Genomic DNA, 27,766 nt, shown 5'->3' on the forward strand with positions numbered 1-27,766 from the left:
TCCCTCTAAGCTCGTTGAGTACAGAACCAGAGTCCTTAACCACTTTTCATATGATAAGCCCTTCATTTCAGGATCATACTTCAGACATATAAAACCTTTTTAAAAAGCATAATACTGTGCCTCTTTATAAGATATATTATGCACACCTTGAATTTGAATATTTAAATGATTGTTTTCATTGCATGGATTTTCGTGAGCAAATCAAACACTCAGCTGAAATTAATTTTATTTTATTAGCTAGTACCAAGCATTATTGATAACATTAAAATTCTCCAGTTGTGTACATCAACAGTGATACCATATTTGCAGAAACAGCTATGCAATAATGAAGACTACACTTGAGATGAGATAAATAACTTCACCAGAATCAGTTATCAGTACCATGCAAGAGCAGCTTAATTTTAAATAGAAATATAAGAAAAGAATTGTTTGGTCTCCTCTACAGATTTTCAGAGCTATACATTTATTTTGTTTTAAAATATACTAAATTGACATTCACATTGCTATAACCCTAAAGCTTCAGTTATTACATTCACTGGAAAAATATACAAACTGCTCATATATAGTTCACTACAGGCAGACAGACCAATTTTGAAAAGGATTGCATTTATGAAGCTACTACTGATCACAATTTCTTCTTTAATGTTAATTGTGAAAACAAGCACACTTTAGTCAATCCTTACTGCACCTATAAGGTTTAAATATAGTTAACTTTGTTTAATCACATTGCAATGTAATTTGGAAAGAAGAATGAGAAATAGTTTCATTTACAATATTTAACTGAAGTGCAAGAACTAAGAGATGTGGGATTTCACAAACCATTGCAAATGTTAGGACAGATTTAAAAATTACATGCAGGACATATCATTGTTTTTATAAATAGAGGCACAGAAGCGAAACATTCATACATCACTAAATTAAAACTGCAAGAATTGCCGATGGTGGAAGTCAAAAACAAAAACAAAAACAGAACTTGCTGGAAAAGCTCAGCAGGTCAAGCAGCATCTGTGGAGAAAAATCAGAATTAGTGTTTTGGGTCCAGTGACCTTTCCACAGTTTTGAGTTTTACCAGCAATTTCTATTTTCCTTTTTGTTATTTATACACCACTGATTACCCAGAAGGAATGAATTAGTAAAATAAACAGTAATCTATGCAAATGAAGATCTTAGTAGTACTGGAGCTCCATTTTGAAGGAGACATGATGAGTTGGACTTATATCTCATATACAGGTTTTACTGGTTTTCCTTCTTGGTAGGCCTCAGCTTGTACTGTCCTATTTATGGGCACTACATTTGAGAAGAGATGTCAAGCTCTTGGAGAGGATACAAAATAAATTGATGAAAACTGGGGAAACTAGAGGAGCTGAGAGTTGCCTCAGGGCACAAAGTTAAAAAGTGAGTTTGTAAGTGTTTCTAATTATAAATGCTTTTGATAATATGTTAGTAAATGAGAATAACTGTTTCCATTGCACAAGGGTGTATTTTAATCGTATTGTACTGATAAAGGATAACATTACCTTTATTTAAGGAAAATCTTCTTATGGCTTCAAAATACTGCAAGAAAGCGAGATCATTTACCATTGCATCACTTCCTGTGACAATGGGCACTATCTCATTAGTATATCACAGTCAGACTTAACCAGTACCAACAGTAGTTAACAAAAGAACTGCAGTGAAGATGAGAACCATCTTTTACATGGCAGATTAAGAGTATTTGGAATGCGCTGTTCAATAGGATGTTAGAAGAAGTTTCAATAATAATTTTCAAAAGTGAATTGGGTAATGCTTGAAATGGTGAACTTTATGCAGCTATTGGGAAAGATTATTCGAAGAGTTGGCACAAACCCAATTGGATGAATGATTTAATTCTATATTGTAAGATTTGATTATTTGAATTTTGCTGGTTAGATTGTGATCTCGACATTGGCTTTACTGAAGTGTTGGGAATCTGGAAATGGCTGTGTTGGGATATTGGTCAAGAGGACATCCATTTAATAAGCCACATTTCCTGGGATGTAAAATTTAAAAAGGCAGATTAGAGAAGTGGGAGGCTCAATACAAAGGGCCAGCAACAATGTCAGGCTGACAGCCCTAACAACAGAGGTGAGCTTTGACAGAGAAGTTTGAAGTTTGCTTCACAAATAAAACAGGCTGTTATAAGAAGGTATTTAGCATGCTTGCCTTCATTACTCAGACCTTTGAGTACAGGAGTTGGGACTTCATGTTGAGATTGTACAGAATATTGGTGAGGCCTCTTCTGGAGTATTGTGTTCAGTTCTAGTTGGCCTACTATAGGAAGGATATTATTAAGGTGATGACAGCTCAGAAGAGATTTACCAAGATTTTGCTGGGTATGAAAGCTTGAGTTATAAGAAGGCTGGGATTTTTTTTCACTGGAGTGTAGGAGGTTGAGGTGTGACCTGATAGAGATCTATAAAATCATGAGGGGTGTAGATAAGGTGAATGGCAGGTGTATGTTCTCTAGGGTGGGGGAGTTCAAAACTAGGGGGAATACTTTAAAAGGTGAGAAGAAAAAACTTTAAAAAGACATGAGGAGCAATTTATTTGCACAGAGAGCTGTGAATGTGTGGAATGAACTTCCAGAGGAAGTGGTGGATGCAGGTACAGTTATAACATTTAAAAGGCATTTAGGTAAATACATGAATAAGAAATGTTCGGAGGGATATGGGCCAAGCACAGGAATGTGGGACTAGTTTAGTTTGGGACTATTGTCAGCATGAATGAATTGGACTAAAGGGTATGCTTCTATGCTGTATGTCTTTATTTGAAGAGGAAACCTACTGGATGCCTCAAAATGAAGGTTATCAGGAAGGCCTCCTTCAGCTAAAATAAAAAAAGCATTCATGTTTCTGGTTTCTAGGACAATGCAGAAACATCAGATCAATGGTTCACAACTAATGAGTAGACCATGATTTGACGGAATCACTTTTAGATTTGGCAAATAATCATCAAGTCCAGCTACCAGTCAATTTTGTGCACCTCAGACTTGCTGTAATATACCATGTCTACTCCTTCATTTGGCTCTTTCACTTGTGTTTCTGTCACAGTCAGACTTCACCAGTACCGACAGTAGTTAACCAAAAGGCACAGATTTAAGATAGTTAACAAAGGAACTACAGTGAAGATGAGAACCATCTTTTACATGGCAGATTAACGATCACCCTCTTGTTATTTTTCACCTCTCTCTTCCATTTGTCTCTGCAACTTTAGACAGAGAGAAATAGTAGGATTCAAAATCAGATGAGTTTTAATCAGGTGGGGTTGCATTATAATTTAAGTAGCCATATGTCTGAGATAGAAGTGTTTGTCAGTTCTTTGTGGTCGGGGGAAAAAAATGTATAAGAGATACTACTCAGTGCTGGAGACAAGGTGGAGTAGTAGAGATCTGAATACAAACCTTTGTAGATATTAGGGGTAGGAATGCTGCCTAGTGTTTCAGGTTGCTAAGAAATGAGAAGGTTGATAACCATACCTCAACTCTGCTTTCATTTGTGATATTATGAATTCTAGAGGCAATTTCTTAACAGAAATGCAAAGTAGATTCTAGCCCTAGATGTTCCCATTCTGAAACATGTTCACAAGCCATTTGAAATTATGAACAGTCTTGATGTGAACTCTGGCCAATAATTCAAAATTCTTGTTGTTGATGAAGGTGTAGCCAATAATTGAACATGGGAGAAGGAAACCTCAGGTGGATCACAGAAAAATACATAGAATCAGAGAATCACAGATTGAAGAAGTACATCCAATTTGAGAACAGAACACAAACTATAAATATAATTTTCATGTTCTCAGTCTGGCAATTTATTGTAAACAATTCTCTCTCAAATTAATATTCATCCATCATTTAGATAATTTCAAATGCTTCTTCTGACATATGTCTATCCTGATATAGTTCTCTGCTAGTGTTAACATTAGGAGAATAATCAGCACCTCTCTGGCAGCAGGGTACATTCTCATATTACCAACTTTGCACCCTGTTTTCAATCTGAGTTCCTAAATACTTAATGACATCATGGTGAAGCTGTGTAGATTCCAATACTATACAATATGCAGCACAAGAATAATTTTGCAAGGATTAGATGTGGAATATAATCCCCCCCCACTCCAAACAGCTAAGCAGATTAAGTCTCAGTAGTGCTTCAAAGAACACAAGCCTTCAGAACCTTTGCTGAGGCATATGCATTATTATGTTTTTACTGTTTTGTACAGAGAGCCCTTGCACTACATAATTGATGCCTGCAAGGACCCAGTCTAAATTGTTCCACCCTCAAAGTTGAGACAAATTGGATTGTCTTTAAATAAAAGTGTTTCAAATGTAGGCAAATAATTGGGATGCACCACCGATATGACTGAACTGTTGCTACCTCTGATGAATAGTATATAGCTATGTGCATTGGAATAATGAACATCACAGAAGCAACAGCTGACACCATTGATATATTTCCAATGGATGCCGAGATACCAGCAGTTGCTTAAAATTCAGAGTTGTTGTAACTTCTGCTTCCACAGACATGGATGAATGATCCTGAAGGGCTTTTTGGAGTAAGCTAATGAGTCAATCAGGGAACTTTGTCAAACATCAACTTCACTAGATTTGCTTCTCAGTGAGGCTAAGGAATCAAATTATGAGACAGTCATATTTAGTCAGAACCTAGTAATGTTTCGTCACTGTGGGAATACTGCAAATGGAAAAATTAGTTGATTTATTTATTAACTGTTTAAATGGCATATAGTGTGAACAAAAATTAGTGGGGAACAAATAGATAAGATGTGATGATAAAGACTGCAAGTTTCTTTGCAAGAAAGGACTGACTGACTATCTTCACATTTTAACTTAGCTTGATCAGACAATAAACCACAAATTTAATAAAGGAATTATAAACATCACTGAAATTGGATAAAATCAATAACAGCATGTTCAATTATGAAAAGAACTTGCAGATATACAGTCCTCTGACCAAGTATAAACTGTAGAATTATAGCTTGAAATAAAAGTTTGACTAGCAGGGGAAGTTAACAGCATCTGGTTAGCTGTTAGCATATTTTTGGGCATCCAGAACTCAGGGCAACAGAGATTAATTTTGTTTATACATTTCAAAATTCATTATAGACACAATCTTTAAACAAATGTAGCAAAGTAGAAATATAGGGATAGCTTGAATAAATCCTGATTATTATTCTTCCATATGCTTACTTATTTGCCAGTTCTCTTTCTCTTACATTGAGACCATCTTCCTGTTCACTGTATGAAAACCCTCTTTCCCACTTCTCTGAAATCAACATCACATCAATGATTGAACCTTCACCTCTCCCCCTCTATTAAAGATTCAATCCCCCCACCATCACCTCTCAAGATTCCTTGATGTCTTTCACTACAGCTTTTCATAATACACCCACTGTATGTCATATTTACTGAACAGAGTCAATATTGAAGTTCATTCAATATAAACAATATTAACACCAGTTTTTGTCTCCATCCCTTTTGTAGAATGCTGTTTCTAGATTTCACAATACTGTTGGATGGTAATAATGAGATGCAGTCACACATTTTTTTGGTAATCTGAAACCTTTAGTGAATAGTTAATTGAGAAATTCAACTTTTGAGGACTATTTGCCCATTAATGTTCCTTCTATATTTCAACTTTGTTGTTTGGCTTTTGAATTATATTACATCATTAATTTGTTAGCCATTTGACTCTTTATACAAAGTAAAAGCTTTGACAGAAATTAATATTTCACTACAATTTGAATCCTCTGCAAATAAATAAGATATAAACAGCTTCTAGTTATTTACACAGAATTAAAAAAGCTTGTATTTCTTCAAACATTCTTTTAATTTTTGATTTGACTAAACTTAAGAGTGGAAAATGACAACATCTGGTACAATGAATTTCATCAAACAGTATAAAGATCTTACAAAATACAGGCACAACAACCAACCTAAGCTGCATGTTAGCTAGGAACCTACATTCAAAATAATGTTATTAGTTCTTCTAGAATTGGCTTCTTGTCACTTGCAGCATATGCTGACTTAATGACTGAAAAAGTAGTGCATACTGTTCCTAGACCAGGGAAACAAATTGTACAGTTCTGTCAATCTACAATTGTACTAAAGACATGCTTTACAGGGCTCAGATTCTTGCTACCCAAGGGTATTTATTATTCGACAATTTGCTAATCATTTCCCAGCAAATATTGTCAAATTTTTCATAATCAGTTGGTGCACCATGAGAAAATTTATTTCAAACACCACTTGTGTATTCATTTCACTCCTCCTGAAATTCTCCACAGTTAAACATGTTTTTAAGCCAATGTTTTTGTGCACTGACTTAGTTATGGAGTCCCCATTAGTATGTAGAATGTCAGAGCAACAATTAAAAGCAGGCAGAAAGGAGAGGAGAAGGTTTGGTAAGCTGCAGAAGGCATAAATAAATCTTCATACTTGTAGATGCTGACAACATCTTCAGATACTGGTGGAGAGTCAATGTCATGCCGGGTGATTGAACCTTTCAAGTCAACACAAGCAAAAAATGTAGCAAAAACAGCAAAAAGATTAGTTAGGTAAAATTGCATGCCTTTATTTAAAATATTTTCATATATCAGTAAATTACTTCCTTTGAAAAATTTCTGTTGTGATTTTTCATCAAACCTAGCAACAAATTACAGTTGAAATTATATAACCCATCCTCTTCTTTCAAATAGAAGTTTGGCTCATCAATATACCACTTTGTATTACCACTATGCTAAGATTCACTGGTGTTTCTATCGACATTTCTTTCTTTCCAAGGGATAGGGCAGGAAAATGGAATTGAGAAAACTCAGCGTTGATCTTATTGGTGGCAGAGTAAGTCTGAGGTACAGTATGACTTAAACTTCCTGCTGTTGCTTATTTTATGTTCTTAAACAGTACTGTACTTGCAGTAGCTGAATTAGTGACTGTTTTGATAATCTGACTGAGTGCTAAAATTACTTTTGTCAGCATTTAACATGGGAATGAACAGAAGCATTATTGAAAGATGCAAAGGGAATAGAAGCTGCACAACTGCAGCTTGATGTGGTAAGAACACTACAGCAAAAATATAATGGTCATTGCTCATAACATACAAAATGTTAACAATAAAACCTACCGTAAAAATTCCCTTGTATTAAGGTATGTTTTAAATTGACAATAAAAGCAAAATTATAAATGTTCACATTGGTTACTTTCATAGATGAGTTGATTTTTAAAAGATGCAATTTATAAATCTCATTAAATATCTAAATATCTGTCACACTATTAATCAGTTAGCTGAGTCTAGTTTAAAAAATATATTGTTGATAACTCTCATGCAATTACGACCTATCACAACAGTTCTACAACATTTTAAAAAAGAACAGACTTACCTTGTATGGCAGGACCCCATGCAAATAAGTAGTACCAGCTCAAATGAAGATCAATAATGGTTTCATCTCTAGGGACATAGACTGGTCGTTTAAATCGGCAGGTCACTCGGTTGTTCTCAAAAATGCCTTCTTCGTCCCTAGCTGGATTTCTTTTTATCTCTTTGGCCCACTGTCCAACATTGTAAAAGTGCTGGATTCGAACTCTGCCATTGTCATCATGCACGCAGGCCATGACATCATCACCTCCCTGCAAGCAAAATTAAGTGCATCCTTTAATTCTGAGGCGAGCATTGGAATTCATGCATATTTACTACACTCCGGAGGTGAGAAATTCAGAGAGTTTGATAATGTTCACAAGAGTAAAGCAAAATATCATAAGATAAAAAACAATTTAATGTAGTATTTAACAAGTTTTCCTGTTAAATACTTATCTCATGAATCAGTTGCCTCCATTGCATCAGCGGAAGTGATGAGAACAGGGACTAGAGATTAGATTAGATTAGATTAGATTACTTCCAGTGTGGAAACAGGCCCTTCGGCCCAACAAGTCCACACCGCCCCACCGAAGCGTAACCCACCCATACCCTTACATCTACATTTACCCCTTACCTAACACTATGGGCAATTTAGCATGGCCAATTCACCTGGCCTGCACATCTTTGGACTGTGGGAGGAAACCGGAGCACCCGGAGGAAACCCACGCAGACACGGGGAGAACGTGCAAACTCCACACAGTCAGTCACCCGAGGCGGGAATTGAACCCGGGTCTCAGGCGCTGTGAAGCAGCAGTGCTAACCACTGTGCCACCGTTCCGCCCACACGGTTGCCGGAAAGGTAAATTTTCCTGTTAAATACTTACCTCACGAATAGGCAGAATGAAGGCCAACAGGAATGGACGCGGACACGGGTCTGCTGGGTACTTGAAGTGATATATTCGGGCTGCGGCTGAACCTGAGACACTATATGTGTAGTGACTCCCACCTGTCCTCTTTCTCTAAGTTTAAAAAAACCCTGCGTGGAGGGTTAGTATGGTAATTCTAAGAAATGTATTCAATCTCCCTTGGCAATTTAGAGCAGAGGGAATGGAGGCTAGGGCAATTGCATGCTCTTCATGCAGGATGTAAGAGGTAAGGTTACCACTACTGTCCCTGCTGACTTGACCAGTGAGAAGTGCACCCAACTCCAGCTCCTCAGAGCATGTTAGGGAGCTGGAGCTGGATGAACTTTGGGTCATTCGGGAGGCTGACGGGGTGATACAGTACAGTTATAGCAAGGCAGTCACACCTAAGTTACAGGATAAAGATAGCTGGGTGACCATCAAGAGAGGGAAATGGAACAAGCAGACAGTGCAAGGATCCCCTGTGGCCGTTCCCTCAATAATAAGTATACCATTTTGGATGCTGTTAGGGGGTACAACCTACCATGGGAAAGTCACAGTGGGCAGGTCTCTGGCACTGAGCTGGCTCTTTGACTCAGAAGGGAAGGGGAGAAAGAATAGGAGAGCAATAGGAGATTTAATGGTGAGAGGAACACAGGGGAGATTCTGTGGTCGCAAACCAGACTCCTGGATGGTATGTTGCCTCCCAGGTGCCAGGGTCAGGGATGTCTCAGATCGAGTCTTCAAGGTTCTCAAGCGGGAGAGATAGCTGCCAGAAGTCGTGGTACATATCAGTACCAATGACAATCGCTAGGAAAAGTGGATGTAGGGATTTAGGTTGGAAACTAAAAGGCAAGACAAGCAGAGTAGTAATCTTGGGATGGCTATCAGTGCCATGGGCTAGTGAGGCTAGGAATAGAGAGAGTGCAAATGAACACATCGCTGCAGGGTTGATGTAGGAGGGAGGGTTTCAGATATGTGGATCATTGGGATACCTTCTGGGGAAGGTGGAACCTGTACAAGAGGGACAGGTTGCAACTGAACTGGAGGGGAACCAATATCCCGGACAGCAGGTTTGCTAGAGCTCTTCACGAGGGTTTAAACTAGTTTGGCAGGGAGTGGGAACTGAAGGTACTAATCTGAGGATGGAGGACCTAGTGAACAGCCAGTTACAGCAAGCAGAGAGTCTGTGGAGAGGGATAGATAGTTGATAGGGTAAAGTTGCAGTCAGTGTGATGGGCTGAAGCGTATCTATTTTAACGCAAGTAGTATCAGGAGTAAGGATGATAAACTTAGGATCAGTACTTGGAACTATGATGTTGTGGCCATTACAGAGACTTGGATATCACAGGGGCAGGAATGGCTGTTGGATGTTCCAAGGTGTAGATGTTTCAAAAGGAATGGGGGATGGGGGCAAAAGATGTGGGGAAGTGGCATTGCTAATCAGGGATAGTATCACAGCTGCAGAAGGGAGGTAATTGAGGAGGGTTTATCTGCAGAGTAAGTATGGGTGGAGGTCAGAAACAGGAAAAGAGTAGACACTTTACTGGGAGTTTTCTACAGACCCCCCCAGTAGCAAGTGTCAAAGTGGAGCAGATTGGAAGGCAGATCTTGGAAAAGGTGCAGAAATAACAGGGTAGTTGTCATGGGTGACTTTAACTTCCCTAATATTGATTGGAACCTCTTTAGTTTAAATAGTTTGGATGGAGCAGTTTTTGTCAGGTGTGTACAGGAAAGATTCCTGACTCAATATATGAATAGGCCAACTAGAGGGAAGGCTATATTGGATTTGGTGCTTAGCAATGAACCAGGCCAGGTGTGAAATCTCTTAGGAGAGCTTTTCGGTGATAGTGATCACAACTCCTGACCTTTACTATAGTCATGGAGAGGGATAAGAGCAGATGGTATGGGAAAGTATTTAATTGGGACGGGGGGGGAATTACAGTCCCATTGGGCAGGAACTGTGGTCCTAAATTAGGAACAGATGCTCTCAGGAAAATGCACAACAGAAATGTGGTGGTTGTTTAGGGAGCACTTGCTGATAGTGCTGGATAGGTTTGTCCCATTGAGGCAAGGAAGGGATGGTAAGGTGAAGGTACCTTTGGGAACAAAGGATGTAGAACATCTAGTAAAGAGGAAGAAGGAAGCTTACTTAAGTTTGAGGAGGCATGGATCAGACAGGGCACAAGAGGACACAAGGTAGGCAGGAAGGAGCTAAAGAATGGACTTAGAGCTGGAAGGGGGCATGAAAAAGCTTTAATGGGTAGGATTAAGGAAAGCTCTAAGGCATTCTATACTTGTGTGAGGAACATGAGGATGGCTAGAGTGAGGTTAGGCCTATCAGGGATAGTGGAGGGATCTTCTGTCTGGAGTTGGAGAAGGTAGGGAGGTCCTTAATGTATACTTTGCTTTAGTATTCACTACTGAGAGGGACTGTTTGGGGATCAGTGTGAAACAGGCTAATATGCTCGAACAGGTTGATGTTAAGAAGGACCATGTGCTGAAAATTTTGAAAAACATAAGGAAAGATAAGTCCCTATCTTTGTGTCCTTACATTCCACTGGAGTAGTGCCAGATGATTGGAGGGTGGCAAATTTTATTCCCTTGTTCAAGAAAGGGAATAGGGATAATCCTGGGAATTACAGACCAGTTGGTCTTACGTCTGTGGTGGACAAATTATTGAGAGGATTCTGAGAGACAAGATTGATGATTAGTTGGAAAATCATTGTTTGCTTAGAGATAGTCAGCATGGCTTTGTGAGGGACAGATGATGCCTCACAATTCCTACTGAAATCTTTGAGGATGTGACAAAACACATTGACGAAGATAGAGCAGTTGATGTGGTGCACATGGATTTTAGTAAGGCACTTCATAAGGTTCTCCATGAAAGGCCCTTCAGAAAGGAAGGAGGCATGGGATACAGGGAAATGTGGCTGTCTAAATACATAATTGGCTGGTCCATAGAAGACAGAAGATGGTAGTTGATGGAAAATATTCAGCCTGGAGCTCAGTGACCAGTGGTGTTCCACAGGATCTGTTCTGGGACCTGTGCTCTTTGTGATTTTTCTAAATGAGTTGGATAAGGAAGTGGAAGGGTGGGTGACTAAGTTTGCCAATAATTTGAAGATTTGTGGAATGGTAACTAGTGTGGAGGGCTGTTGTAGGTTGCAATGGGACATTGATAGGATGCAGAACTGGGGTAATAAATGGCAGATGGAGTTCAACCTGGAAAAGTGTGAAGTAATTCATTTTGTAAGGTTGAATTTGAATGCAGGATACAGGGTTAAAGGCAGGATTCTTGACAGTTTGGAGGAACAGAGGGATCTTGGGGACCATGTCCATAGATCCCTCAAAACTGATACCCACATTGATAGGGTTATAAAGAAGGCGTATGGTGTGTTGGCTTTCATTTGCAGTGAGTGTGAGTTTTAGAGCCATAAGGTTATGCTGTGGGCGGCATGGTGGCACAGTGGTTAGCACTGCCGCCTCACAGCACCAGAGACCCGGGTTCAATTCCCACCTCAGGCGACTGACTTTGTGGAGTTTGCACGTTCTCCCCGTGTCTGCGTGGGTTTCCTCCGGGTGCTCCGGTTTCCTTCCACAGTCCAAAGATGTGCAGGTCAGGTAAATTGGCCATGCTAAATTGCCCGTAGTGTTAGGTAAGGGGTAAATGTAGGGGTATGGGTGGGTTGCGCTTCAGCGGGTCGGTGTGGACTTGTTGGGCCGAAGGGCCTGTTTCCACACTGTAAGTAATCTAATCTAATCTGTAAGTAATCTACTCTAGCTCTACAGAACCCTAGTTAGATCATACTTGTAATATTGTATTCAATTCTGGTCACCTCATTATAGAAAGGACGTGGAAGCTTTTGAGAGGGTGCAGAGAAGATTTACCAGGATGCTCACTGGACTGGAGGATAAGCCTTAAGAAAGGTTGAGATTGCAAAGGTTTTTCTGATTGGAGCAAAGAACGGTGAGAGGCGACTTGATCGAGATGTACAAGATGATGAGAGGCATAGAATGAATAGTCGGATACATTTTCTCAGGGCAGAAATGGCCATCTTGAGGGGGCATAATCTTAAGGTGATTGGAGGAAGTTTTAGGGGAGATATCAGAGGTAGGATCTTTACACAGAGTGGTGGGTGTGTGGAATGCACTGCCGGGGTGGTAGTGGATTTAGCTACATTAGGGACATTTAAGCAACTCTTGGATAGGCACTTGGATGATAGTAAAATGAAGAGAATGTAGTTTGATCTTAGAGTCAGATAAAAGGTTGGCACAACATCAAGGGCCAAAGGGCTGTACTGTGCTGTCCTGTTCTAAGTTCCAGTAACAAATGCTCCCTGAAATAAATCAGAACAGTACTTGACTATTGATAATACAATTGAGGGGGAGAAAAGTAGGGATGCATACACTATTAATTAGCAGTGAATATAAACAAGCAATATCGATTTTAGAATCATTAATGTCTTCGTCGAAGTGGCTGCAATATTATAGATGGAAATAGGCCACATCTGGTAAAGCGTAATCTTGAATATTTTTCATCATTATTATTATATTGTCTTTATGTACAAAATATATAATAACTCTTTAAACAACCTGTTGCAGACACTGAGGTGTCAGCTCCAAACACAGCACTAAGGAATTTTACCTTCTCTAACCAGTTCAAGAAACACAGTCAGCCACATCATCAGCCTATGCATGGCAAAGCTGGGAAGGATAATGACCTCCCCCCCACCCCCATCAGAGCTGCAGGAAGAACATCTGATGGGTGTTCTAAATGAGGATTATGCCTCAAGAAGAATAAACATCATGATGTCTGGGACCTTGGATCGGGTTGGTGGGGGAGCATAACTGAGAATGAGTAAAGGATTGAATGAGAGAGAGGAGAGAGAGGATGGGGGATTATGTGAGTGCTCAAGGGAGGGGGAAGAGTGTGTGTGGAGGGAGTGCATGCCCTTCCAAGTGGGACAGGGAAGTATGTCTGTGCATGCATGCAAATGGAGGATGGAGAGACAGAGTGAGGCAGACACTGAAGACAAAGGTAGCCTTCTTCCCATTCCCACGTTTGTATGAATTTTGCCAAGGTTAGCTGGGAATACGCACCACCAGAGGAGAATGCAACAAGTGTGAGTTAAACCCATTTAGCTCAGCCCTTGCCTCTAAACCCTCCTCTCCCACTTCTGGGTGCTCAGAAGTCAGGGATCTAGTCTATCTTCAGCACTGCTTCTGAAGCAAAAAGGCAAAAAAGGCTTGTAATAGTTAGCTCTGCCTCTTGGCACTTTTCAATGGTCATCTTTATTCATTATTTATCTACTTAATTTATTGATTTATTGCTTTAAATGTTTTCAAATTGAAATTCATGGTTACTGTCGTACTAAATATCAACTTTCTGGAAATTTGCTCATGAGCCCCTAGAGTAAAAGAAAAATTGACACGTGACCCCGTCCCACATGACGAGGTTGAAAAACTCTGCTCTCAATCAATCAATCCTCTAGGTTTCAAACTTGCTGATCTAAAAATACCTAGGTGTAAAGAGATTTTGGAGAAGTGGCTTTACTTGCTATTGAAGCACAGCAGCATGTTATTGAAACCCCAGGAGGGAAACAGCTCAAAAGACTCTTCAGAACTCATGATTTGGAGATGCTGGTGTTGGACTGGGGTGGACAAAGTTAAAAATCACACAGCACCAGGTTTTAGTCCAACAGGTTTAATTGGAAGCACTAGCTTTTGGAGCACCGCCACCTGATGAAGGAGCAATGTTCCGAAAGCTGGTACTTCCAATTAAACCTGTTGGACTATAACCTGGTGTTGTGTGATTTTTATCTTCAGAACTCAGCTGATTGCTGAAGTATTCTTATGATTCTATTTTTAATCACATTTATCTTATTTCCTTCTTCCTCACCAAATAAACAGCAAACCCCAATGCAGTATTCACCCTGATCACATTAGAATTTTCTGATCATACAATGTAAATCTCACAACACTAGGTTGTAGTCCAACAGATTTATCTTGAAGTACTAGCTTTTGGAGTGCTGCTCCTTCATCAGGTGGTTGTCTGGTGGTTATCAGGTTGACAACCACCAAATGGAGCAGCGCTCTGAAAGCTAGTGCTTCCAAATTAACCTAGTAGACTATAGCCTAGTGTTGCGTGATGGTTAACTTTGTCCACCCCAGTCCAACACTGGCACCTCCAAGTCAATGTAAATCTCACTCACCTGATTGACTAAGACACCACATAATGAGTGAATTATTTCCTGTATGACTAAATTCAACTGAAGTAACAGAACAAAAGGTTATTCTTTAACACAAGAAACTCAGAAGTGATGATAAGCCAAGCTGGTCTTCCTCACACCATGATGCCATTGTGAGTTTCTCTGTCTCTTATCCTAGCTCCTTCCTTGGGAAACCGAAGGATCAGCATAATTAAAGATAAAGGAAAACACAAGTTCCAGAATAGATTATTGGGATGGCAGTGAACCTCTCTACATGGTTACTGGCTACATCATTACAGCTTCTGCTTGGGCATTCTTTCCTATCTATTGCTTTGAATAATCAGGTTGAATACTTGGCATAAGTTGTTGTCTTGAAAAAAAATTGTTGAATTATTAGTTTGTCTTCAGAATTTATCACTGCACTGAGCCTTGGATCTGTGTATTCAGTGATCAGCAGGAATGGCTGATCTAATGCCAGATAAAAGATCTCAAAACGCTTGAAATACAAAAGACTGTAAGCTGCACTGTCCTCCACTTGGGATCTGGAAGCTCAGGTACATGATGGTGCTTAATCTGTTCCTGCCAGTCTGGCACCAGGGACCATCGCTATGTGCCAGGTGATGGCAGGATAAGATATACAAACACCAAGCTCCCACAGTCAAATCTCCCACCTGCACTCAGTCTGCTTTCACACATTATGCCCAAATGGCTATTGTACAAATCAGAAGACTGTTGAATCTGTCAAATGTTTCTTCAACAAAAGTTAATGCTATTTATGAATTCAGATAACAGGGAAAGTTGTGAAGAGGTGTGGAAGGATAAGGTGCACTGTCATCAGATCACACAAGTTGAACTGAGGACATCAATATATATGATCTAAAATTAGATCTTATTTTGATTTAGCAGAATTTGAGGGATGTGCGCTCAGTGGGTTTTACTGTTTGGAGAGATATAATTACATATATATTAAGTAATGTTAACCCATATTCATCAACTCTAGGTTTTGGCATTATTTATTGAAATGTATCTACTTTTTGGCAATGTTTGAAACATAAACTTCATTATTGCTAAACGAGACACAGCAGAATCACATCACTTGATTAGTTTCAGCATGCACATTTTAATTAATTCAGTGCAGTAAAGAAAGAACTGAATTTCTGTGTGGGGTATGTGGCTTACCATTAGTTTGTCTGATGAAAATCCAACTGCAACCCAACCATCAGTGTCAGCGCTTAGCTCAAATTCCACATCAGCACCTATCCTGCGGTAACTGAGGAAATAATCACACGTGTCTGCATCACAGCCAGGTTTCCCATACCTACAATAGGTAAGTACAGACAGCCTGTTTAAAAATTATGCATGTCACTGCTACGATACATAGCTCTGTCCTAGTGAACACACTTTGTAATCTGCAACTTTCACTGAAAAAAACAGCTTTAGAATTAAGTTATTGCAAATTGGAGCAGTTGCTATATCTTCTAAGGATGCCTCAAATTACTGCAAAACAGCATAACTGCAAGATTATTGTTAGCATCCTGGTTTGCATATAGGTTGTGCACCTTATTATTAGCACCTTATTGTGTAAGGTTGATTAATCATGTATTAATTGTCACAGTTTCAGAATAGAAGTTGCTTTCACTTGGATGGCAAAGATTATAAGTAGCATTCTCAAAAGCAACTACAGAAACCCACAGGAAAAATATGATAATCTCCAATATCCCATAAGCTAATTAGACAAATCAAGAAGTATAAAATTAAATATTGTTACACCTCAAAAGGTAACAATTTTGTAAACATTACCCAGACCCACCAAAATACCTCATCGGTTAGATAACAGATTACTAGCAAATATGATGCAACCACAAACCTGGACCTGGAGTTTTCTCCACTATTTTAACTGCAAGCAAATGTATTCCTAAACTAATTAGGTTACTTAAAAGATCACAGAACTTTGAAAGTAATAGAGATGTGTGTATTTGTATTACACTTGGATCTTATTAATTGTTAAAATCATCTGTTGGACTATACACCCAAACTGATCTCCGCCCACAAAACTGTCCATTCTCTCACCCTCACTGTGATTTCCAAGTAGCTTCCAAAATGTGCATGCCTGGCAGTTCTTTCACACTGAAGATTTTTAGGTGTAACAGATTTTATTACAATTTTGAGCATTTGAAAAAAATTATCTTCACTGACACCTGTTTTATCTTTTCAATTTACTGAATACACTGTAAACATAATCACATTAAGCACTGAAATGCTTCTACAAGTGATGGTTCCTAAAAATTAGTGTGGTTGAATGATGGTTATGTTAGTTCAAATTTAAATGTTCACATTTAGAGGAGTGAATCTTAAACATTCCTATTTAGAAAAGAAACATATTGCTGGATAAAAGCAAAACATTGTGGTTTCTGGAAATCTGAAACAAAGAGAAATCTGGAGAAATGTGCAGGTTTCGCAGCACCTGTGGAGGGAAAAAACACAGTTAACACTGACTTCTTCAGAACTGAAGAACAAATATATATTGTTGGGCTCAATTCTTTCCTTGGGCCATGACATTTATATTAACTTGCCCATTTTAACTTCAAGCATTATCTAGTCACATTGAGAGGACATGGTGGCAAAAGGCTGTGGAGGTCAGGTGTCTGTCTATTCAAGAAAGAGGTAGATAAATTTTTTTTAGATTAGATTACTTACAGTGTGGAAACAGGCCCTTCGGCCCAACAAGTCCACACCGCCCCGCCGAAGCGTAACCCACCCATACCCCTACATCTACATTTACCCCTTACCTAACACTATGGGCAATTAAGCATGGCCAATTCACCTGACCTGCACATCTTTGTGACTGTGGGAGGAAACCGGAGCACCCGGAGGAAACCCACGCAGACACGGGGAGAACGTGCAAACTCCACACAGTCAGTCGCCTGAGGCGGGAATTGAACCCGGGTCTCAGGCGCTGTGAGGCAGCAGTGCTAACCACTGTGCCACCGTGCCGCCCACCATGTTTAGATAAATGTTTAGATTTCAAAGACATCAAGGGGTATGGGGAGAAAAAGGGGATTTGGCATTGAGATAGAGGATCAGCCATGATAATATTGAATGGTGGAGCAGACTTAAAGAGCCAAATGGATATTTCTGTTCCTAGTTTCTACGAACTGGCCAGTGAGATAGTCAACACATTGGTTGTAATTTTCCAAAGCTTATTTGAATCAATAACAGTCCCATTAGATTGGAAGACAGTCAATGTAACTACTTTTTTCAATAAAGGAGGGACACAGAAAGCAAGAAACTACAGGGCAGTTAGCTCTACATTTATCATAGGGAAAATGTTAATAGATATTATTAAATAAGTTATGGCAGGATACCTAAATAAGGTAAAGGCAATCACACATAGTCAACATGGTTTTGTGAAAAGGAAACCATGTTTGACCAATCTATTGGAGTACTTTGAGGAGGTAACATGTGTTATGGATAAAGAGGAACCAGTGAATGGACTATACTTAGATTTCCAGGAGGAATTTGAAAATGTGCCATGCCAAAGGTTATTGCAGAAAATAAAAGTTCGTGATGTAGTAGATTGCATATTGGCACAGATAAAAAAACTGGCTGGGAAACAGGAAGCAGAGAGGAGGCATAAATAGGTCTTTTTCCAGTTGAAAAAAATGTAACAAATTGGGTACCACACAAATCTCTGCTTACAATGTACAGAAATGACTTAGATGAAGAGAAAGGTTGTCAAATTTGCTCGTGGCTCAGTGATAGGTAAGAAATTAAGTTACAAAGGATATAGATAGGTTATGTGAGTGGGCAAAGATGTGGCAAATGAATAATAATGTAGGATAATGTGAAGTTGTCCATTTTGGCAGGAGGAATAAAAACAAATCTAAATGGTGAGAGATTGCAGAACTGAGATGAATTGCAAAATATTAGTGTGCATGTACAGCAAGTAATCTGAAAAGATAATAGAATGTTATCATTTATCACAACAGGCACAGAGCACAAAAGTAATTAGATTATGCTTTAGTTACATAAGGCACTGGTAAAACTGAATCTGGAGTACCATGTACAGTATTAATTACCTTATTTAAGGTCCTCCACATTGTAAAGAATTTGTTTCTTTGCCCTGAACATCTCAAAGGTTACATGCTTTATACCATTTGCAAGATTTTAACACATCTGATCCCTAACTATCTAGTTCAACTCTTGAAGATTTTAACTGATGTCAGTTTGGGTTGAAATTATATAGAAAACACAAATATGGGTCATTCAGCTCAACTGGTCCATGTCAGTGTTTATTCTCCTCATGAGCAGCAGTCTTGATCCCCTTTGTCTCCATGTTCCATAACAAATTTCTTCCACTGCCAACGTACTTTATTTCTAAAATAATGACTTGACATGTGATTTAATCATTAACCATGCATTTTGCCCTCTCCACTTGGTGTAAGACATTTTTTAGCAAGTCTGTTCTCATCTTGATCTTTATAATCTATACAACTGTACACATTTTGGGTTTTCATTCAAATTCCTTTGAAAGCCACAACTGAATGTGTATCCACTACACCTTCAAGTAATGCAGTTCAAATTCTAACTACACATTGTTTTAAACATGTTTTATTTGGGTTGCCTTGATTCTTTTGCCAATATACTTTAAACCTGAATCCTGTGCTTCTCTTCCATTACCGAAGGAACATCTCAATCATCTTTGCTGTCAGGAGAATAACCCAGCTTCTCCAATCTATCCTCATAAGTGATGTTCCTCATCTCTGGAACTATTCTCAGAACTCTTCTTAGTACCATATACACCTAAAATATGACGACAAATATTAGAAAGTGTATTGAGCTGAGAGCAGTGGGGAAAGGGAAGCACAAACACTTGGATTGGAGGAAATGATAAGTGAGAAGTTTCAAGTTAATATTAATTTGATTTTTTAAAGACAGCAGTTGAGTTTTGAAGTCAAACAACACTCCCACCTAGAAAATGTAACTACCAATTTCTTACACTTGTGAGAGAGAAAACAGCAGACAGATGGTATCTTTTATCAAATTTAGTTAGTTTTGTGGTAAACAATAAGTTGAATTTTGTAGACAAATGTAAAATAGGTAGCAAGCATGAAATTAAGTTATTGAGGATGTGAGTGTTCCTGGTAGATTGAGAATTAATGGGGGAGTAAACAAAAGGTTTAAAGATCACGTGAGTGACAACAGGGAAAAGCAGAGGGAATTATAGAAGGACTGAGCAGATATTTAAAAAGGTGTCAAAAAAGAAATTTATGGAGCAACAGAAATGATAGGTAGGAACAGAGAAAAATAGATGCAACATGAATTCTGGGGCTTGTAGTAAATATCAGAGACTGGAATATCACACATCCAATTGGATGAAGCGAAATGGTGGGAGATATCAATAGCCATATTTTCTGTCCAACTCTACCTTAAATGCATCCTCTTTCTTAGTAACATCATGCCACCCATAACCATCAAAATAAAAAGTGAAGCAGCACAGAAACTGAAGATGAGAGATAGAGAGAGAGATAGGGAGAAAGAAGAGTTAACATAATGTACTGTTAATAGAAAAGGTGTTTTTTACATACATGCTTGATGATTGAATTCTAATCACCATTAATCCAATCAGAAATTTGTAATTGTTATGGTATGGGTTTGCCAACAAAACATTAGTTTGGAAATGATATATAAGCTCAGTTATTATGATCATAGCTTCACTAGATTGTAATTAGAAAATATGATTACATTGCTGCTACCCACCTAAAGCAGCCTTTAGTTTTTCCACAGTCATCCACCCGAATTCTTGCAAAAGGATCCACTGGAGGAGGGGATGGGAAAGCATAACCTGCAGTACAAAAATATAAACCATAATCACGAACAAAGAAAACATATACCTTAAAATAATAACATTAAAGTTAGGATCAGGAGGAGCCCATTTCCCCTCTCAAGCCTGTTCTGTCAATTCAGTAAGATCATGACCAGATCATAAAATCTTGATTTGATCGTGGCCTTAGCTACATTTTCTTGCTGATCCTATGATACTTATATAACGTGTAGGGAAAAAAAAAGTTTAACTCAGCCTTGAATATATTCAAAGACTCAATCTTCACTGCTGTCTGGGTTGGAGTACTAATGATTAAACATCAGTGAGGAAATGCCTTTACACATCTGACTTAAACAGGTCGACTTTTTTGAGGTAGACATGCATCACTGGCTAGGTCAGATTTATTGACCATCTCTAATGGCCCTTGAGAAAGTAGTGGAGAATTGCCTTCATGAATTGCTGCAGTCCCAGGTATAGCAACACCATTCTGCTGCTTGAGAGTTCTAGGATTTTGACCCAACAATAGTGAAAGAATGGTCACATAGAGCAATCAGGATGGTGTGGGAGCTTTGAGAAGTACTTGCAGGTCATGTTGTTCCCAGGCATATGTTGCCATTGTGTTTTAAGGTGTTAGAGGTTGCAGGTTTGGAAGGTTGTCAAAGAGCCTGGTGAGTTGTTGCAGTGCATCTTGTGGATGATACACACAGTTACCACTATATGTTGGTGACAAAGGGAGTGAATTTTGCAGATAGTGGATGGAGTACCAATCAAGTGGGCTTTTTTTTCCTGAGGTGGAGTCAAGCTTCTTGATCCTGAAGAGTCACTGGACTCAAAATGTTAATTCTGTTTCTCTCTCCACAGGTGCTGTCAGACTTGCTGAGTTTCTCCAGCAATTTCTGTTTTTGTTTGTTTCAGATTTCTAGCATTCACAGTTGTTATTTTATTTAAGCTTCTTTAATTTTTGTTGAAGGTGCACTCATCCAGACAAGCAGAGAATATTTCATCACACTTCTGACTTCTGTCCTATAAATAATGGACAGGCTTTGGGAAGATGAGTTGCGCGATGCAGAATTCCAGTCTTGGACCTGCTCTTGTAAACACATATTTACAGGGCTAGTCCAGTTCAGTTTCTTGTCAATGATACCTGCAAGGATAGTGGTAGTTAAGGATTCAGCAATGGTAATGTCATTGAACTTAAAACAGAGATGGTTGGATTCTTACTTGTGGGAGAAATGATCATTTTCTGACACTTTCATGGCATGAATGTGACTTCTCAATCATCAGACCAAATCTGGGTGTTGTCCAGGTCTTGCTGCAAATGGACTTCGATTACTTCAGTATCTGAAGAGTCACAAAAAGTGAACATGGAGCAATCATCAGCGAACATCCCTACTTGTGACTTTAAGATGCAGGGAAAGTTATTGATAAAATAGCTGAAGATGTTGGATGTAGGACATGACACAAGCAACTTCTGTAGCAATATCTTGGGACAGATGACTGATCTCCAGTGGCTACAACCATCTTCATTATAAGAACCTTAGAATTTAGGCCATCGGGTCCAGGGGATTTATCAGTCTTTAGTCCCACTGGATATCCTAGTACTTTTTCTCCAGTGTTGGTGATAATTTTAAGTATCTCCCTCTAATTTGTCCCTTGACTATCTATCATTCTTTGGATGTTTTCTATTTCTTTTATTTTGAAGATGTCCCAGCCATTTCCTTATTTCTCAATAGTATGATGTAAGGTGTTCAAGATTTATATCATATTTTAGAATTCAGATTTCAAAGTAAAGGCAGATAAACATGGTTCATTTTTTGAAGATAACTTTTGAAAAACAGGTTGGAAAGTCATTTGAAACAGTAAGCTACTTGAATCAATACCTTGAAAGTGTGTGATAGCAATCAAGTACATGGGTGAACCCCTGTAGTGTTAATGAATGGAATTTTTATATTGCTGAGTTTATAACAGACCAAGAAGCCATTGTTGGATTTCAGAACAGAAAGTTCAAGGTCTCAGCCCAGAACAACTAGGAGTTCAGTTTAGTTCTCTGAGAAAGAGAATCAAGTTTAATTCAGGGGAGCCAATCACCGTAGCTGAAGTGCAGTTAGTTCAGGAAGCTTGCAGATCAGGAGAGCTTATTTATAAACAGGCCAACAGAATACTGCAAAATTCATGTCAGCAGACTTGAAAAGGAATGTGAAACTGTCTCCAAAGTCCAGGGAAAAAACCTTTTGAAAATCTACACTCCTTTTGTCAACTATATTCCCTTGATCAACCTAATCAGGCACTTCTAATCCTGTATTAGCTTCACAAACACATGTTTTCATTAAGAAATCCATTGAGAATTTTTATTTATTTCATGCCTCTCTGGTGATTCTATAATTGATCTTGAATTATTGGATTCAAAAAGAATGCTCATTCTCAGCACTGGATGACTTCGTCAGCAGCCACCCAATTTGTCCTTCTCTCTCCTCTTAAGCTGGCACACCAAATTGACAACACTACAAACATTTGGCCTTGTCTGTATTTCAAAAGAAAGTTTCAAGAAAATTAGTCAGAATTTATGCTACATCCTCACGGTCTTCCATCATAAACCTAGATCCGTGCCATGTGGTCCAGGTGATTTATGACCTTGAGTCAAACCATTATTTTGGAATCAATTCTACTTGTACAATTATCCCCAAGAACTGTTCAACATCATTGACTGGTCCATTGATACCTCATTCCAACTGACAATATTTATTTAACATCACCTCTACATATTTATTTTTCATAAACAGATTAATTTCTTTATCCTTGAGCAATCCTACCAAATAATCCTAATTATTTTACTTCTAGTGTATTAATAAAATCTCCTATTGTCTGAGATATTATGTTTTAGTCTGTTTTACACATTGCCTCAGCCCATTTCTGGCTTCCCTTTGTGCCTGCCTACAAAGATTTCTGTACCCTCACAACTTTCTTCAGTATTGTTAGTCCTGGATTCATCATGTTCATTGCTTGCTGGTTGATTTTCTCCATTTATACATGGAGCTCTATATTTTACTGCAATCTTTTGTGTAATAAGAGAATATATGTGTGGTTAGGGCATCTCAAATTTTAGAAGTTTTCATGACTAATCCAATCATCATTTACTATCTTTTCAGCTAAGTTGATTTGGACTTCATACAATCATTATTTAAATCACCTTGATTTTCCTTCAAGATAAATGCAAACTAGAAGAATGTAACAACATTTTCTACCATAAAGAACATTGAAAAATCGGTAAGGAATTAACATTCATTCTTAATCAAATTCTTTGAGTAAGTGACAAAGTTGATTGATGAGGGAAGGGCTGTAGATGTCATATACATGGACTTCAGTAAGGCATTTGATATGGTTCCCCACAGCAGGCTGCTGGAGAAAGTGAAATCGCATTGGGTCCAGGGTATACTAGCTAGATTGAAAGAGAACTGGCTGGGAAACAGGAGACAAAGTAGTGGTGGAAGGGAGTTTCTCAAAATTTGGGGTGGCACAGTAGCTCAGTGGTTAGCACTGCTGCCTCACAGCGCCAGGGACCCAGGTTCGATTCCAGCCTCGGGTGACTGTCTATGTGGCGGTTGCACATTCTCCCCGTGTCTGCATGGGTTTCCTCCCACAATCCAAAGATGTGCAGATCAGGTGATTTGCCCATAGTGATAGGTGTGTTAGTCAGGGTAAACATAGGCTAGGAGAATGAGTCTGGGAAGGTTACTCTTTGGAGCATCTGTGTGGACTAGTTGGACCAAAGGGCGTGTTTCCATACTGTAGGGAATCTAATCTAATCTAACATGGAGAACTGTGACCAGTGGTGTTCCACAAGAATCCATGCTGGGACTATTGTTGTTTGTGATATACTTAAATGATCTAGAGGAAGGTATAGGTGGTCTGATTAGCAAGTTTGCGGATGACACTAAGATTGGAGTAGCAGATAGTGAAGGGGACAGTCAGACAATGTAGTATAATATAGATAGATTAGAGAGTTGGGCGGAGAAATGGCAGATGGAGTTCAATCCGGGCAAATAAAAGGTGATGCATTTTGGAGAGCGAACAATGTGGTAAATAGAAAAGCCCTGAGGAAAACTGATGTATAGAGAGATCTGTGTGTTCATTGTTCCCTGAAGGGGGCAACGCAGGTCGATAAAGTGGTCAAGAAGGCATTCGGCATGCTTTCCTTCATCAGACGGGTATTGAATACAAGAGTTGGCAGATCATGTTACAGTTGTATTGGACTTAGGTTTGGCCACGTTCAGAATACTGTTTACAGTTCTGGTTGCCACATTACCAAAAGGATGTGGATGTTTTGGAGAGGGTGCAGAGGAGGTTCTCCGGAATGTTGCCTGGTATGGAGGATGCTAGCTATGAAGAGAAGTTGAGTAGATTAGGATCATTACAAGACAGAGATTGAGGGGGAACCTGATTGGGGTCTACAAAATCATGAGAGATATAGACAGAGTGGATAGCAAGAAGCTTTTTCCCAGAGTGGGGGGCTCAATTACTAGGGGTCACAAGTTCAAGGTGAGAGGGGAAAGGTTTAGGGGATATGTGTGGAAAGTTCTTTACGCAAAGTCTGGTGGGTACCTGGAATGCGTTGCCAGCAAAGGTGGTAGAGGTGGGCATGGTAGCATCATTTGAGATGTATCTAGCCAAATACATGAATGGGCAGGGAGCAGAGGAATACAGATCCTTTGAAGATTTAGATAGTGGATTGGAATCACGCAGGCTTGGAGGACTAAATGGCCTGTTCCTGTGCTGTAATTTTCTTTGTTTTTGCCATAGATATTTATATTACTGAAAGCTGAATCTAAGTTGATGGTTTGAGCAACAGGGAGAGGCTGAATAGGCTGGTGATGTTTTACCCTGGAGCATCAGAGGCTGAGGGGTGACTTTATAGAGGTTTAGGAAACCATGAGGAGCATGGATAGGGTAAATAGACAAAGTCTTTCTCTGGGTGGGGGAGTCCAAAACTAGAAGGCATGGGTTTAAGGTGAGGGGGAAAGATTTAAAAGGGACCTAAGGGGCAATCTTTTCACAAAGAGGGTACTGCGTGTATGGAATGAGCTGCCAGAGGAAGTGGTGGAGGCTGGTACAATTATGAAATTAAAAAGACATTTAGATGGGTATATGAATAGGAAGGGTTTAGAGCAATATGGGCTAAGTGCTGGCAAATGGGACCAGGTTGGTTTTGGATATCTGGTCAACATGGACAAGTTGGACCGAAGGGTCTGTTTCCGTGCTGTACATCGCTGTGACTCTATGATTAGCTATTATGACCAATAGACATGGTGGGTGATAGTGAGCGAACACATATTTATGTTAGCACAAGTTTTCCCAGGCATTTTGCCTGAGCAGTGAAGCAGGATAACTTTGTTATATTCTACCATAGTTTGAATCATTATCTAATAGAACCAATCTTAGCATTCCATCTGCACAAATCTTTGATTCATTGTTCCAAGTTCCTTTAACAAAAACTGAATAAAGCGTTAGAAATGTGCTACCATTCCATGGAGTCTGAAACCATGGATATGGGCAGTAAATAAAATATGGAGACTATAGAAGGTACTTAGACTGCTACTTAGACATCAGAATACATAACATTAATGGTGACAGTTCCTTCAATTAGTAAGGCGAACAGCTGGCAGGTAAAAATACAACAGCTGAAAGAGGATGACAAAAGGACTTCTCACCTCATAGATCTTACCCCTCTAGTACTACTAACACAATATGAATCCATATTTCAAAATTTCGCTACACTTAGTACAGAAAATCATAACATTACAAAGGTCATTCTGAGGAAATAAATGAACAGTCAAAGGAGAGGTTGTTCAATGTGAGAAGTGGTGCAGTCAGATGGAGGAGGATGGCAGTAGACTAGGACTGGAGGAAGGAAAGAACTCCAGGCGTCCTGCTAAGGGCAGGGGGTGGCCGACCTGGGATCGAATTGTGGTCACGGCTTTTGCGTCACGTTTGAACCTGTTCATGAAATGTGGGCGTTAATTCGGGCAGTGGGCGTATCGCCTTCAATTCAGCGGCCTCCTCGCCCTGGCACGGTGCAACATCACGGCGTCGGATCCGGACCCTGGGACCATTTAAATTGTCACATGGAGGAAAATGACGCATGAGTATGAGATGTTCCTGAGTTTCCAAGGTTTAAAGGTTCCCTACCTCAAACAGACTTGCTGTACATCAAATCTTTCTGTAAAACCCCAATGACCAAAGCCTGGAAGAGAAACAGCCGGGCGTGCAAGAATAATTTCCCAGTCCTTCAGAATGTTATTAAAGTCAGTTCCTTCCTTCCCCCATCCAAGCTGTTGCCCCGCCCCTGCCGCGGCAGTGAAACCATTCCACCAACCTTCATCCCCCCAGTACCGGGTCTCGAAGAATTCCGCGGCGAAGGTGCTGTAGGATTCCTGGTGCTGCTCTGTGCTGGATTCCTCCAGCTGCAGCCCGCTTTTCTCCAGGTCCTCCAAGCCCATCCTCCCGCTCTCCGGCTCCGGCTCCCGGGCTCCTGGACTCCCCGCGAAACTCTCCTCAGCTGCTGGGTTTGCACAAGCCGGGCTGACGAGGAGAGAGGCGACCAGCAGCAGGAGCAGGATCCCCGCCATGGCAGCGGCAGCTGGGGGTACGCCTGTGGACGGGCACTGCCGCTGACTAGTTTATTTTTAATTTGTCCCCATGGTCTCTTTGCTCATCCACAGATCCATCTGGTACACACCGAAGCATCCTGAGCAGTACCATTAACCTCGCTACCGATCAGTGCGCATGATCCACCTCCCACCGACTATTATAGTGTTTCCGTTAACCCTGGGCATTCTCGGTTGCAATGCACAGATTATTACAACTGGAACGCAAGGTTTCGGAACGCATCGGGTTTAATTCTGTCATCCTTTGCACCATTGCAATCTGAAACACGTTCGCATCACCGCAGATATCACTTCTTTGGATAGGAATCTTTTCCTTGAACTGCAAAAACAGCCCCCCATCCCCACCTTTTCAAATTCTTCAATTTTCACCCGAATACATCTTTAGACATTTTCATGGCAACTGTCGGTGTGACATTAGTGGCCACCATCTCACTGCTATTGTCACCTCCCCTAACCTATGTTCCTCTGAACGTGGAGCACTCTTGTCCCAGGTCCAACCCCAACCGGGACACCAGAACTGAAACAAAGGTGGCATCAATCTTCATTGGTGGCCAACTTCTACCTTGCTGAGAATTGAACACCAACTCTTACATTTCCTTTCACCTGCATCAGAATCATTTCCCCATTAAGCCACCATTGCAAGAATAAAATTGACTTCATCTCCTCAAGATTCTCCCTCCACAGCCACCAACCTGAGATGAATGAAGTTGGAGAGAGGATTAGAGCTCCACAATCAAAGGTAAAGGTAAAATCAACATTGTCCCACCAAACATAGAGATGCTCT

The 27,766-nt window shown here is 39.8% G+C and overlaps 1 protein-coding gene across 1 annotated transcript; it reads right to left on the minus strand.

Annotated features, from left to right (window-relative positions):
- Positions 1 to 214: 214 nt before the first annotated feature.
- On the minus strand, positions 215 to 27,127 carry frrs1l (ferric-chelate reductase 1-like). The gene is made up of 5 exons (XM_072575573.1): positions 26,691 to 27,127; positions 20,257 to 20,341; positions 15,676 to 15,814; positions 7,408 to 7,654; positions 215 to 6,530 (listed from the first exon to the last, which is right to left on the minus strand). Exons 1-5 carry the CDS (start codon positions 26,941 to 26,943, stop codon positions 6,358 to 6,360), a joined length of 897 nt encoding a protein of 298 aa, XP_072431674.1. The 5' UTR covers positions 26,944 to 27,127; the 3' UTR covers positions 215 to 6,357.
- Between the last annotated feature and the right edge of the window lie 639 nt (positions 27,128 to 27,766).

The sequence above is a fragment of the Chiloscyllium punctatum genome, chromosome 8 (genome assembly GCF_047496795.1).
Source record: "Chiloscyllium punctatum isolate Juve2018m chromosome 8, sChiPun1.3, whole genome shotgun sequence".
Classification (NCBI taxonomy): domain Eukaryota; kingdom Metazoa; phylum Chordata; class Chondrichthyes; order Orectolobiformes; family Hemiscylliidae; genus Chiloscyllium; species Chiloscyllium punctatum.

Excerpts from the sequence above, each read along its gene's own strand:
- frrs1l (XM_072575573.1), bottom strand. The coding sequence starts at position 26,943 with ATGGCGGGGATCCTGCTCCTGCTGCTGGTCGCCTCTCTCCTCGTCAGC. Across the intron at positions 15,815-20,256 it reads AAAACTAAAGGCTGCTTTAG|GTATGGGAAACCTGGCTGTG; the intron begins GTGGGTAGCAGC and ends TACCTATTGTAG. Across the intron at positions 7,655-15,675 it reads TTTCATCAGACAAACTAATG|GGAGGTGATGATGTCATGGC; the intron begins GTAAGCCACATA and ends TTTTGCTTGCAG.